The sequence below is a fragment of the Xenopus tropicalis genome, chromosome 3, assembly GCF_000004195.4.
Source record: "Xenopus tropicalis strain Nigerian chromosome 3, UCB_Xtro_10.0, whole genome shotgun sequence".
NCBI lineage: Eukaryota > Metazoa > Chordata > Amphibia > Anura > Pipidae > Xenopus > Xenopus tropicalis.
In genome coordinates this window covers 101,382,837-101,396,596 of record NC_030679.2, presented here as the reverse complement: position 1 = coordinate 101,396,596, position 13,760 = coordinate 101,382,837, and the positions used below count along the sequence as shown (strand labels likewise).

Below are 13,760 nucleotides of genomic sequence, written 5' to 3'. Positions count from 1 at the left end.
GATGTAGAAAGAAAGCAGTATCTATACCTTCTTGTATATAAAAGTTATATTGACACTGCTGTGATGTGCAGGGAATGTAAGATATCTCTTTGTTCTTTTGCCCTAGCTCGTTAACTTTCAGGTAGCAGGAGTTATAATAATGAGCTTTTTTGGTCTAGTTAAAAATCCAACCAAGTGTACTGATGATGGCATTTTTGTCTTGCACTTCCCTTACTCATTGTACTCTCTTTTCAGGAGAGCAAAATCATTTGGTACAAAATGAGGTGACCAAAAACAGACATGTTTTACAGCCTTACACATTTTATCCTAATAGTCTATAAGTTCCTACAAGTGCATGAAACCTTTAAAGCTGTAAAGATATCTTCATTGTTTTGAGTTACCTCTATAAGTGCCAAGCCCTTTTGCTTGCCCCTTGCTGTAGATCCAATTATTGTTTTCAATTTGACCTGGTACTGTGACAATTTATATTGCTATGAATAAAATGTACTAAGAAAGGAATCCTCCATTTACTGCAAAACATTGAGTTACAGTTTTTTTTCCTTCAGACATACACCTGGGCCTGAGGATATTGATGCAGGACATATCAATCTCTTATTCTGCTAAAAAAAATTGTTAGATCACCAGCATTAACCTTTTTTATTTAGAGGTATTGTTTTTTTTCTTCAATAATTTGAAAAATTGAATTTAATTAGAAAACAAAGTTACTAAGTATATTAAGGTTGAAGTTTGTTTCTATGCATTTTAACCTATCAACGCATTTTCCTAATGTATAAATTCAATTATAGCTATTGTTTTACCATCCTAAGTGGTTAGAGCACGCAGTTCCTTGTACAGATGGCTGTCAATAAGAAAAACCCCTGCCTCCTTAAAATTCACTTGGTGGCTAGCAGCAGTTTTGATTGGCAGTGCAAATAGAACACAAACGAGAAAGCCTTCAATCTGCAGCTGATGCACACGAGCAACATGGGGATCTGAGTTTACAATAGAGAAAACATTACCAAGCTAATGGCATAGGCAATCATTTGACCACCATGCATCGCTGATAGCAGCAGGGCATCCATTTTCTTTTAAGTGTTAGAGTACCTTTTTGCTTTCTCTGACCACTGCAGGGGTAGAAAAACCTAGTGTGTTTAACCCACTGGCTGGTAATAAATTACTATATTGGATACTCTTTGTTTTCTTTCAGCAATGACTTTACTGAGAATACCTGCTATCATTGCCAATTAACCAGAGCCTGATTTAGCTCACTGCATTTGCAGCATATCAGTATCTCTGCTTCACTTGATTTAGCAGAAATCACAAGATAAAGACCATGCTTTTATTTTGACCCTTTCCATGGAACAGTCAGAGTGTTAAACTATTATAATCTGATTTTTGTGTCTCTAAAAATATCCACTTGTAGATAAAACATGTATAGCATTGGTCTTTAATCAACTAGGTAGTTTGCATGAGGATAATTAATCAAGAGAAAAAAGGCTTGTTAGCTTCCTAACACTCCACTTAACTGTAGTTAGGGTTACCAGACACCTGAAAATTAGAGGGCTCATTGAGTGTTACAGACACAAGCAGGAGGGGAGAATACAAATAAATTCAAGCTTAATATAATCAGTTTGTAAACCTAACCAAAATGAGACCTGTCATTTTTTATATCCTCCTTTAATGAAATCCTAGGAAACCCTAATTATAGCAGAAAACTCTTTTCATGCATTTATGTTTAAAACTGACCTGGAATATATAGCATTGAACAGGTGACCTACTTCGATTCATTTTGTCTAAATTGACTGACGTGTGTGAGCTGCCTGCCTACTTGTTAGTCAGAAAATCCAGTCAGTTCAGTTTGGTCAACCAATTGTGTGGTCAGACAGGATCAGACTCTCCTGTATGGTCAAATTTAGCCATGCATATATACAGCAATATTGGCACCAGTAGCTGGGCCAAGATATAACATTGCATTGGAATCAGTAAGCCTACGCATATGGTAGTAAAGGAACTGACACAAGCATTTTTAAATACAAATGGAACATTTTAGTACAAACAATGTCAACATTGTCAATAATCCTATAGAAGACACACTTAAAATTAAGATCCAGATCACCTGAAAATTCTGGGACACGTATAGAAAATCCAGCTAAAATGGATGTACTGATTATAACTTACATTTATTAGACATTTCCCAGAGTTTTCAAGTGATCTGGTAACATTTCTAAAAATTGTTGCTCGTTAAGTCGTTAATGCGCTTTGGGTCCCACGGGAGAAAAGCGCTTTACAAATGTTTGTTGTTGTTGTTGTAAGTCAGTAAATCTTCATGTGAAGCTTCATACATATATATCTGCATTTGTCTGGAAATCTCATTCATCTTGCTTGTAAGGTGCCCACTGGCTGCTGAATGATCAACTCTTAAATGGCCAATGTAAGGGGTAAAGATTATTATAAGTTATTTTGGATGCGGGCTCATTCAAATATTGATCATAAAGGCTGAAAAGGTCATGCTCCCTCAATTACTGTGCCCACAGTATTTCATTAGGGGAATTTGTCCCACCACTTGAATGGCTACTTTGGAACCTATCTTCACATTAAAGACCTAGTGAAAGGAATAAGACCTTGCTGTGTATAGATACATCTTTAGATTGTAAATGATTTTCATGGGATGCAATCATAGCCTATATTTTCAAGGGAGTGACATTTTCCTGTACCTGTATAACTGAATTTGTATATCCCTTTGCATCTGGTTTCCTGGTTTTATTTACTTAGAAATGAATGGAATGGCATGGATCAGTGGATTTAGAACCAGTCAATTTGCCCCTAAAATGTTGTTTTAATAAGACAGTGTCATTTTTAATAAATTACCTATAAAAAAGCAACATTTAATTTAAATACACCTAAACATGCATGTATAGTAATTATTGAACCCATATTAGATGTATCTACTACAACAAATTATATTCAAAATAATTTATTTAAAGTAGATACTGTAAACTACAATTCCCAGCAGCCTCTAAAAGCCTTAGGCTTATGGCAAATGTGGCATATTTTTCTCAAACAAATCTGGGCCTCAAATGACATAATCCACACTTGTTTCTGCATGAGACATACCCTGAAATCTTGTGTTGATAGGAGGCAAACTAAGGCAGGTTGTGGCATTTGGATATAACAAAGATATAAGCAAAGAATGGGATGGCCAAAATGCCAAGTGTTTGGGTGCAGGGGGATTCTGGAAACTGTAGTTTACAGGAAACAATAATACTGTTGTTGAGAGATTTTGTATTGTTCTAAAACATATAATAAATAAAAAATGACTTCAAATATAAGTCCATGTTTTGCTATGGAATTAGTTCTGTTGCAGAAACATGCCAAGACAAGAAGCCCCCAGTTACCATAAGAAATATTATAATGATTGGTTTTGCCAAATAATAACTTTTGAATTAGGAGTTTTTACAGCAACAAATTCAATTCAAAGCATTTATATTTTTCCTATATCTGCTGTTCATAAGTGCCATTTTAAGAAAGCAGTAGGTCTCCCTTAAACATTGATTCATAGCATTTGATTACAATGATCATCAAAGGCAGTCCTTGTGCTGATAATACAGCTACTGTATGCAACCCACAGTAACAAATCAAGTCTTTGGAATAGTTTCAGCAACCCAGATAAACAAGAAAAGCTTGAGGGCTAATCTTCACTCAAGTTTCCAACATAGGATGATGAACAGTGGTCTAACAAATTTTTTAAACTACATAGGAAATCAGGAAGAAATAGCCTAGACTACTGAGAACTTTCTATCTCCTAAATCCCTAATTCCAAATCATGTTCGGTTTGGAGTTCTTACTTGAGGTTACACAGTGATGATTGTATGACACAATGAACAATGGCAAACAAATAACAGAGAAGCTTCCATGGATATGCAGCAAGGAAGAAGCATGAAATTTAAGAAATCTAAGGTGCTGCAGTAAGAACCAGTACAAGAAGATGAGACATTGGCTAAATTCATCATGCAAAATCAACACAATTAAATACTATACTGTAGCAGGTAATATATGATCAAATTAAATTTTTATAAAAAAAACTTGTAGAAGAACATTTAAAAATGTAATTGACTAGGTTTATTGAAGGATTAGGCAGTTAGGAAGAATAGGACAGGGACCAGATATATGGGGATACAGATTGTTTATGAGAATCAGAGTGAAAAAAGTAAGTGACAAAGTATACCTCAGTGTCATTATGGAAAGGTCACATAACAATAACATTGCAACGATATTGTTTCAAAAGTCAGAGCAAACGTCAAAATAAAGGAGGGCTCACTGGCACCACTATGGTAAGACCTGAAGTTTCCAATAACTTTTTATCAGTTCCCACATATACATGGTGGTGTTAGTGTATTTAGTATGTCCTAACATGACTTAGCATCAGAATGTGGAGTGTTCTAGGTGCTGGTGGCATATTAGAAGGTGTGCTGCAACTAAATTCATATGTTTAGGTTTACACTGTTGATCCTTTAATTTGGGGCCATTCTGAGTTACTGTAAGTTTGTGAACTAGATAAGGAGTGCCTGGTTGCCTACCCAGGAATTAAACTCCTGCAACCAGAATTGTCATGTGTGAAGAAAGAGTACTTTATTTTATGTTGACCTTGAATAAGCTACACTGATATGATTATAGCATGGAGATCACCCACTAACTGATCAAAACTTGGTAACCATGTTAATTGGGTGTTTGGGGAAAATGTGAGCTTTTTACTTAAGCCTTGCCCTCAAGTCATATCTCTACCATGGCAACATGATATAGAAGATATGCTACTGTTAAGTTAAAGATTTATAGAAGGCAAGTTTGCAAACACACACAGATTGTAATGCATTAAAATGCTTACTTTAAAACACAGTGCAGTTATAAAAAAAACAAAATACAGATTGCTGTACATAAAATATACAACTCTACTACTTCTAATTTATCAGCTTTTAGATTTGATTTATTTAGATATGACAAACTTAAAAAGCAAGTTCTACAAAGGACTAATTTTTGTCGCTGCCAATATTAACGGAAACTCTTCTAGCTGCTGGCATGTAGCAGAAAGAAAGATATGTTTAGTAAAATCTAAATGCAAACACATTTTAGACCTGACCAATTCTTTTTTTTGTAACTTAAATTTTATATAGATAAACATTGCAAACAAATTACCGCAACAGATAAATTTACAGTACAAGATGGGTATTGCCTCCTAAGGGTTTCCAAAAAACCTGGACAATTCTTTTAACATCACATTGACCAGTAATAACTTTCAAAAATGCAAAAAAGTCACTTAGATATTTGTTTAGATATTTGAGTTGTTTTATGACAGTAGGGGTCATAATCCAAAAAAAGAGTTTTTATTTGCATTACTAGGATACCATTTCCTCTGTTTCATCAGAGTCTGGGTAATATTTAATTTTGTTTTAGAAGCACAAGAGGAATATTACAAAGAATCAAAGAATTATTACAACTTGTAAGATTGTTCAGGTCTAATCCGTGCCTGTTGAAAAATTTCGCTCATCACTAATTGCTTGGAATACTGCTGTATTCCCAATTCCGTCTTGATAAAACTGCACTTAAATAATAAAGCATGATCCCGCTTTCACAAAAAACAGCCTACACTATTATATGTCCATTTAACTTTTGTTATTTGTTAAAAATCAAAAATTAGTGCAAGTGCATTTAACCATTTACTTTATGGTGAGCCTTAAGGAAACAAATAATTAGGAATTTTTATAAAAGGGGGGACAGACAGTTGACTGCATAGTTCTTTTTTGGCAGCCTGTGGTGAACTGCCTTGTAACACAAGATTACATTTAAATTTGTGGTAAAGTAATCTGCAAGGTCAAATTGCTCAGTTACATTTATACAGGGCGTGTCTGATACAATGCCAGTTTAGGTACTAATGCATTCCAGGGAAATGTTATTAATTTTCTCAATTCCTGCAGAAATAGATAGTTAATTAAATAAACTTGGCTCTTGTGGTGATATTTCACACCGACATTGGCCTTCAAGGCTGAGGTAGACCTGAAACATTGCCAGTTATTGGTTATTGGTTAAAAAGAATTTTTAATGATATCAGTGTGATGCAGCAGTGTCCAAATATTTTAAACTTATTGGAATGGTGGATGGTGACCACTATTGACACTCACCCAATAAATGAATACCAATGGAATGATGACTACTAGTGCTTAATAGTGTCTATATTTATGCGTGCACCAGCAGATTTGTTCTATCAGTGTCCACCTTCAGAGTTTAGTATACAGAGAAGAAAAACACTCAGTATGTGTATACACAATAAAAGGATGTTCTTGAGACATATAGAGGGCATCTAACAAGCAATAGACTTGTGCATAGCATGTAAACCAGTGATCCACAACCAGTGGCTCACAAGCAACATGTTGCTCACCAACCCTTGGATGTCGCTCCCAGAGGCCTCAAAGCAGGTGCTTATTTTTGAATTCCTGACTTGTAGCCAAGTTTTGCATAAAAACCCAGTGTACTGCCAAACAGTCTCCTGATGACAATCCATACTGGAGCAATAAAATAGCCAATTAAAGCCCTTATTTTGGTACCCACAGGTACTTTTTTGTTTGTGTTGCTCCCCAACTCTGTCTACATTTGAATGTGGCTCACAAGTAAAAAAAAGTTTGCAAATCCCTGATGTAAACAATATTATTGAAATGAAGTGAAATCGTTTTATGTCAGCTTGTTGACATTGCAAAGACAGGAAAGGAAGGGTGAAAATCTTGGTAAGGGATTAATATCAGTGTTAATGTCACTGCAAAGTGTACTTGTGCCTAAGACACGTCAAACATACACAAATGCCATCATGCAGGAAACTATGTTCACCTTTTTAAAAAATGAGCAAAGATTAATAAACAAGCAAAGATTAATGGTGAAGGTTAAAAGAAAATTTAGAATTGTTTGAATCTGAGTACAGACAGCTAAAGGTTCAAACAGATCCTGACATTTACACAAAATGGGCACATTTTAACACTATTATTATACTTTACTTTTGAGACAGACTAGCCCTCTAGTAAAAATTGCTGACGGCACAAAGCCTTTCATTCTGGTTAACTGTATTTTGCAATAAAATGACTATTGTCACAGGTTCTAAGTTTCAGCATAAAGAGTATTCCAGCAGAAGAAACAGTATTCCTCAGCAAGAAGTCATTGCCGTCTCAGCTGTCCAATGCAAATGTTTGCCTTCCCTCTTAAGCCTCTTCTGGGCTGCATAGCTTTATCAGCTTTCTGGGGATGACAGACCTCTTTATCAGCATGGCAGATAGGAAACAGCCATCATATATCATGCTCCATACAGTGCACTAGAACCTACATTAATGAATGTCTGTCACTGGCATAAACCCAGAAAATGAATACAGTCACAAAATCAAGATGAAACATCCAAAAGACCCTGAAGACCCTTTCAGGGTGGAAGAATTTGAATTCACACAGCATGCAGAAATATCATATAGGTTTTGGTGTAAAAATAAATATATAATCAATAAATAAACAACAATAAAATAATTGTTTGTCCACACTCAATTTATTTATAGCTCCACTTTATAGATTTGAGGGTCACTAGCACTGTCTTTTAAGGACAAATAAAATGGCAAACAAAGGATATGACATGAAATGATGTACCTGTTGCAGCAGCCCTATGTTAGAAATTATATGCGCACCTAGAATATAAACACTTCAGGGGCAGGTTTATTAAAATTTCAACAGAACAATTCCCTACAGTTTAGATTAGATTAGTGCTACTCACATTGTAGTTAATCATACTTTTTTGACTGTCCTTTTTCTTGACCATTCTGTTCTCTAGGGGTGTTAAAGCTCAGCAGAGCTCTGCACTCTAACACAAGGTGTAATAGATTAACTGCAAACATTATGATCATTGCAATAAAATTAACACAGCATAGGTTAATGGTTGATTAACAATTCAGTAGTTCTTGATGGAACAAATTGTCCTAATACAGAAATGTGTTAAAATTGATCCAGTTAGTATCTTTATTACAATTCTGCCTTTTTCAGCAGGATTCATATTAGGCCAAATCCATGTGCCTGGCCAAACCGAATCTGAATCCTAAAAATCATGTGACTTTTTGTCACATAAACATAGAAGTTCAAACAATTCCACAACCTTATTTGCATATGTAAATTCAATATTCGGCTGAATCTTTCAGGAAGGATTTGGGGTTCGGCCAAATCCCAAACTAGTGGATTCAGTGCATCCGTAGTTTCAACCTCAGTAATTGTACTGGGAGTGACTGATTCTAAGCCATGAATAACAGTAATTAAATCATTTTGTGGCAATTTCACAACATTATTTTATCACTTAATCAGTTTTTACATTTAAATTAGTATGAATATCCATAATGTATGGCTAATGAAAGGTTCTCACAAGACAGACACTTCCAGGATTAAAATTTATGAACAAATACCTTTATTGGGTTTGCAGATGATGGACTATAACAAATGCATTGTAATTGCCTTGCTCAAATTGTCACTGAATTGTCTGCTTCTAGAGCACTCTAGCTCTGGCTTATCATCATTTAGAAGCCATTCTCTTTTTACTTGGGAGAACCCAAGAAAAAGACTCCTGATACCCATGTGAAAATGTCAGTTGGTTGTTGGTGTGCGTGTTTGGGTGGGGGGGGGGGGCGATAGCTGACCTTGTTAGTGCAACTAGGAAAAAATAGACTTGAATAGAAATGAATTCAGGCAATCAATAATCAACAGTAATCTGGCCACACTGGCTGATTATGGTCAGTGACTCATGTAATTTTTGTATGTATTGGTATCAATATAAGGAGAGCCAAAAACCCCATAAAAGCACCATAGGAGGTCACCAATCGAACACCTGTTGTATTTTATGTGATTAACTACATTTTGGTTGCATTCAACTGGGCCACTCATACGTACAACTGGGTTTGTTCATTAAATACTTTTAATGGGTATTTTTCAATATTTAACATGGCAATAAGGGCACATTTACATTCAGTCCTGCGTGACTGTGCTAAAATGGCCACAATGGGTTGTGTGCATTGATTCTATTCATTAAACGTACTTGCATCCAAACATTCTCCTGCACTTCCGTATACTAGTGCCATGGGGTATCATGTCCACCCTGATTCTTTTGTTTAATTGTATGAAATACTCACTGTAGCAATTTAGGTTGCTTCTACTTTGCACAGTTCACTTGCAGTCATGTGTAAAAACATGAAGTAAAAACAATTGGGGGACCTTGTGTTTAAAGGTTCCAAAGCTGATACTATTTTGTTGTAGTGTCCATTTTATTTATATTCTCTTTATTTTCTTTTTCACATTTATTACTTTTTTGTTTGCCCATCTGTGTCCTGTGTTGCTTTTGCTTTCTTTGGTCCAATACTGTGTTTTTTTTTTAGCTGTTTGATCCCCTGTGTTCTACTGACCCACATATTGACTGTTTTGTGATTTCTCTTACGTATGTGACCTGAGTCAGAAAATGTTGATCTTAAATCCAAGTAATTTCTTACATTTGGTGTGTGAGACGTACTTAATATTGTTTCATTAATATCAACTACCTGATATTTTAACTTAAGGATATTACATATACTTGCACTTTAAATAGATAACTAGATAAGGGATCCCTAAAAACCATGTGACCTTTTGTCACATAAACACAGAAGTTGAAACCCTTTCATTACCTTATTTGCATATGTAAATTTGGATTGAGTTGAGTAACAAAAAATCCCATCCATTTAAAGGTACTGGGATCAAAAGGTGCACCTTGACACAATAACAATCTGCACCTCTTATGCTGTGGCACAGTTGTAACAAAAGCATAGGATGCACACATCCCTTGTGCACCTACTTAATAACAATAACAGCAACCAGACTGAAAATTTTCTGTGCCATTGTATCTTATTCATGTCTAAGTGCGAGCGCACAATTGCATTAGCTGCATCTACCCCTATTGACAGCAATGATGTTGGAATTCTGGAATAAACACTGCATTGTGGGAGAAAACATGGTGATTGGGCTCAAAATATATCGATTTATGTTTCTATCATCTATCTATCTATCAGTAGTGATGAGTGAATCTGTTGAAAATTTAGCAAAACGCATTTGTCGCGCGACCGCGCCCATTTTGCCACGACTGTGCCTAATTTTGATGCAACTGTGCCTATTTTTACATGGCCATGGGCAATGACGCGCATCAAAAAAAACTTTTCTGGAAGTTTCGCGAAACAATTTGCCAATGGCGAAATGCGTAAATTTGCTGCAAATCCATGCCTGGTGAAAAAATTTGCTCATCACTATCTATCATCTATCTATCATGTATCTATCTATTTTATAAGCCAATATCTACATACAAAATTATTGTCTTTATAACATTTTAAACATTGGTCACCACACAGCATGATGGTACTTTGTTTATTGTGTAAAAAGGCCCAAAATAAAAAACTCAGGCCTTTTTGTTTGGGCTGTACAAGATACCAATAGGAACTTCATCCATTACCCTAGTTAAAGAGAATTATGTGAGTTGTAGTTCAGCACCATGGTCTGATGCCCTTGTTCAAAATGTTACAGTTAGTAAAAAGATAAAATACACATTTCTAATTTCAGAAATATAGGTTAAGAAAATGTGTAATTATGTATCCCAAGTGTGTACTTCAAAGTTAATGGTACAGTAGGTTCTAAGTATACAGTACTTTGCAAACATTGAGAAAGCAGCATCTTCAGGCATTTTCTTTGTGCTTCTCTGCCAGTACCATAAAATAAATGACAATTGCTTGGCTCCTCCCCTCTGAAATACGAAGCAACAAGCCACACTTTTATGGATGTGTTTACAGCTAGAAGCTTTTTCTGCCTTGGAATACAATGACTAAAACAATCAAGGCATCCAAATCTATGTAATACCCTAGAGATATTTTTTTCTCTCTCTCTGTGATTTCATGTGTTCACACTCCACAAAATATGGAGAAAAAGAAAAAGCATTTCAATCACTTACAGATATTTTTTACTCTCCTTTGTAAAGTCCATATAGCTTTGTATAAATCTGTAGAAAAGAGCAGGTTACTGTGAACAGGAACTAAGTATTGATTTTTCTGCGGTGCAGTAAAGCATCTCCATTCTATCTGGCTCCTGTCAAAGCCACTCTTTAACAGCTGGAGTCAAATTGCACTATTTACAGCAAGAGCTCTTGTCAAACGGACCATAAGTATTCTAACAATACACTATTCAAATGGCACTTTGCCACACAAATCGCTGGCTTGATGAATGCCCTGTGTCAATGACTGAGGAAAGGATAAAAGTTTTACCTTTTACTTAGGAAATGGTTTTTAAATAAAAACATTATACATTATAGAACTAATGATGCAGTGAAATTTCTTTTAGCGGCAGAGGAGTTAAGTGAGTATTTGTTGAAATAAAACCCCAATAATGTAGGGATTTTCATGCTAAAAATAATTAAAATCTGCTTAGATACTTCAAGGGTGCTTGACAACATTAATATGGATCTTGTGTCAACTGCATTTGTCACACAGGGTCGGACAGTGGCCTTCTGTTAATGGGACTCCACTTGGCACGTGCAGTACAATAAGCAAATAATAGAGGCCAGAGCAGCATGAAATCAAGGCATTCTTCCTTTGTTATACAGATTTACATTACATTTACCATTGCTGAGGCATAACTAAGCCTTTGAAGTGCAACTACTGAACACAGGGTGCTTCCCACACTGATAACCGTGGCGGCAGTCATTAAGCTGCAGGTTTTACTCTGAGTATGACATCAACTATAACTGAGTTATCACTCAGGAAGATGCTACTCAAATAGGCATTTCCAAGTGTTTTATTTATTTTCTTGTATGTGAGCATTTTAGGAGAATAGAATACAGTGTTGTTATTATAATTTCATATAATATTATATATTATCATATCACTATATATTTAAAAAGTACATACATATTCTGCATTGCTGTACAACAGATGAGTGTATATACAATTTGCATTATTAGGAGAATAGAATACATTATTATTATTATTACTACATATTTACAAAGTATAGGTATAGGATCGGATATCTGGAAACCTGTTATCTGAAAAGCTGTGAATTATGATATGGTCATCTCCCATAGACTCCATTTTCTTTAAATAGTTCACATTTTTGAAAATGATTTCCTTTGTCTCTGTAATAATAATAATAATAATAATACAGTAGCTTGTATTTGATCCCAACTAAGCTGCATGACTCCATATTGGTGCAAAAAAAATTCCTATTGGGTTTATTTAATGTTTAAATTATTTTTTGGTAGAGTTAAAGTAAGTTAACAGAAATATTAAATGAAATTGTAGGGGGCCTTACAATCCAAAAGATTAAGTGACATTCAAAATATGTCTGTATAGGAAGCCTCAAAGCCTGCATGAATGAAACTGAATGATGCCAAAGTACATGTATGTGGCAGTTGGTGGCATCTTCCAGCATGTATCACACCATTACTGTGGCTGGATGTGTGGTGGGAGCAGTACAGTACCTTGTATTTGATCCCAACTAAGATACAAATAATCCTTATTGGATGCAAAACAATCCTATTGGATTTAATTGCAGTTTTATTGATTCTTTGGTAGACTTAAGGTATGGAGATCCAAATTACGGAAAGACCCCTTATCCGGAATACCCTTGGTCCCGAGCATTCTGGATAACAGGTCCTATACCTGTATGCCTTTAAGTAAGGCTAGGTACAGCAAGAAATATAAGGCCAAGCTTATGCTGTAGTATCAAGAATAAATCTTCACTGATTTTATGAGCCTGATCTGGGGTGATCTCTGGTGTTTTGTTCTATCTGGCAACTTACAACACAGGCATTTTATAAATAAAATCAATAATTAACTCTAATAATAACCTGCTCAATTACTGATGCAATCATTTTACAGAATACAGAACAGTTAAACTAAAATACGAATATTCCTTACCTTGTTTGAAGCCTTTTCATTTTGAAATAGATTGTGAGACAATGTGCCAAGCTTGTAAGAGTTTGAAGACTTATATGTTGTTCGTCTATTTCTTTGCACCTCTTTTGAAGAAGTAATGATGGAATCTGCCATCACAATGTTGTAATTTTCACAAGAGGACAAAATGGCTTTTGCTATGTCTCCAGTTTCATGGCGTTCCAAGGTACCTATGGGTAAAAATAAATGTTACAGGAAATGCATTTTATTTGCAATATGCAAAAGAACAGGTAGTACGGCAGTTTGTATGTTTTTAACTAGCTAAATGAAGTTTCATATTTTCGCTTCTAATTACTAACCATAATTTCCCTCAGAGCATTGGCAGTATTAAGAGGTTGATGGTTTGTAAGTAGAAGCACTAAATATTGCACTTCCTTGTTACACAATCTAAATAAAGGATTTGGGTCTCTGTAATGTTCCATTTCTCATCTGTATTCAGACTGCAATAACATATATTTATAATAACATTACTGCGTAGCTTAAACACTAGCACTGTCCTCTAGTGTCCAGTGTTGTAAATAGCATACTTTTATAATCTATTCCCAGGCCATTCAAAAGACTGCAATTCTATAATTCTATGGGATTCTATAATTCAAGAAAAACCAGCTCCTGGAGAATGTATTAACAAAATACACCTTTGGTAAGCCGAGTGTTTCTCTGGCAAAGATGCTACCTGTTGTCATTAAGCGCTCTTTGCCAAATGAGACAAATGTGCAATGAGGAGGTAAGAAATTTGCTAATATGAATACACAGATTTAAAAAACA

At 35.2% G+C, this 13,760-nt stretch overlaps 1 protein-coding gene across 3 annotated transcripts in view; it reads right to left on the bottom strand.

Moving 5' to 3' along the window:
- The window catches only part of wdr72 (WD repeat domain 72), a 121,886-nt gene that overhangs the window by 46,073 nt on the left and 62,053 nt on the right, over window positions 1-13,760 (bottom strand). For all 3 annotated transcript variants that reach the window (XM_012959598.3, XM_031899179.1, XM_018092424.2), the window contains exon 14: window positions 12,960-13,165. In XM_012959598.3, coding sequence (XP_012815052.2) covers window positions 12,960-13,165 — 206 coding nt within the window. The remainder of the gene's footprint in view (window positions 1-12,959; window positions 13,166-13,760) is intronic.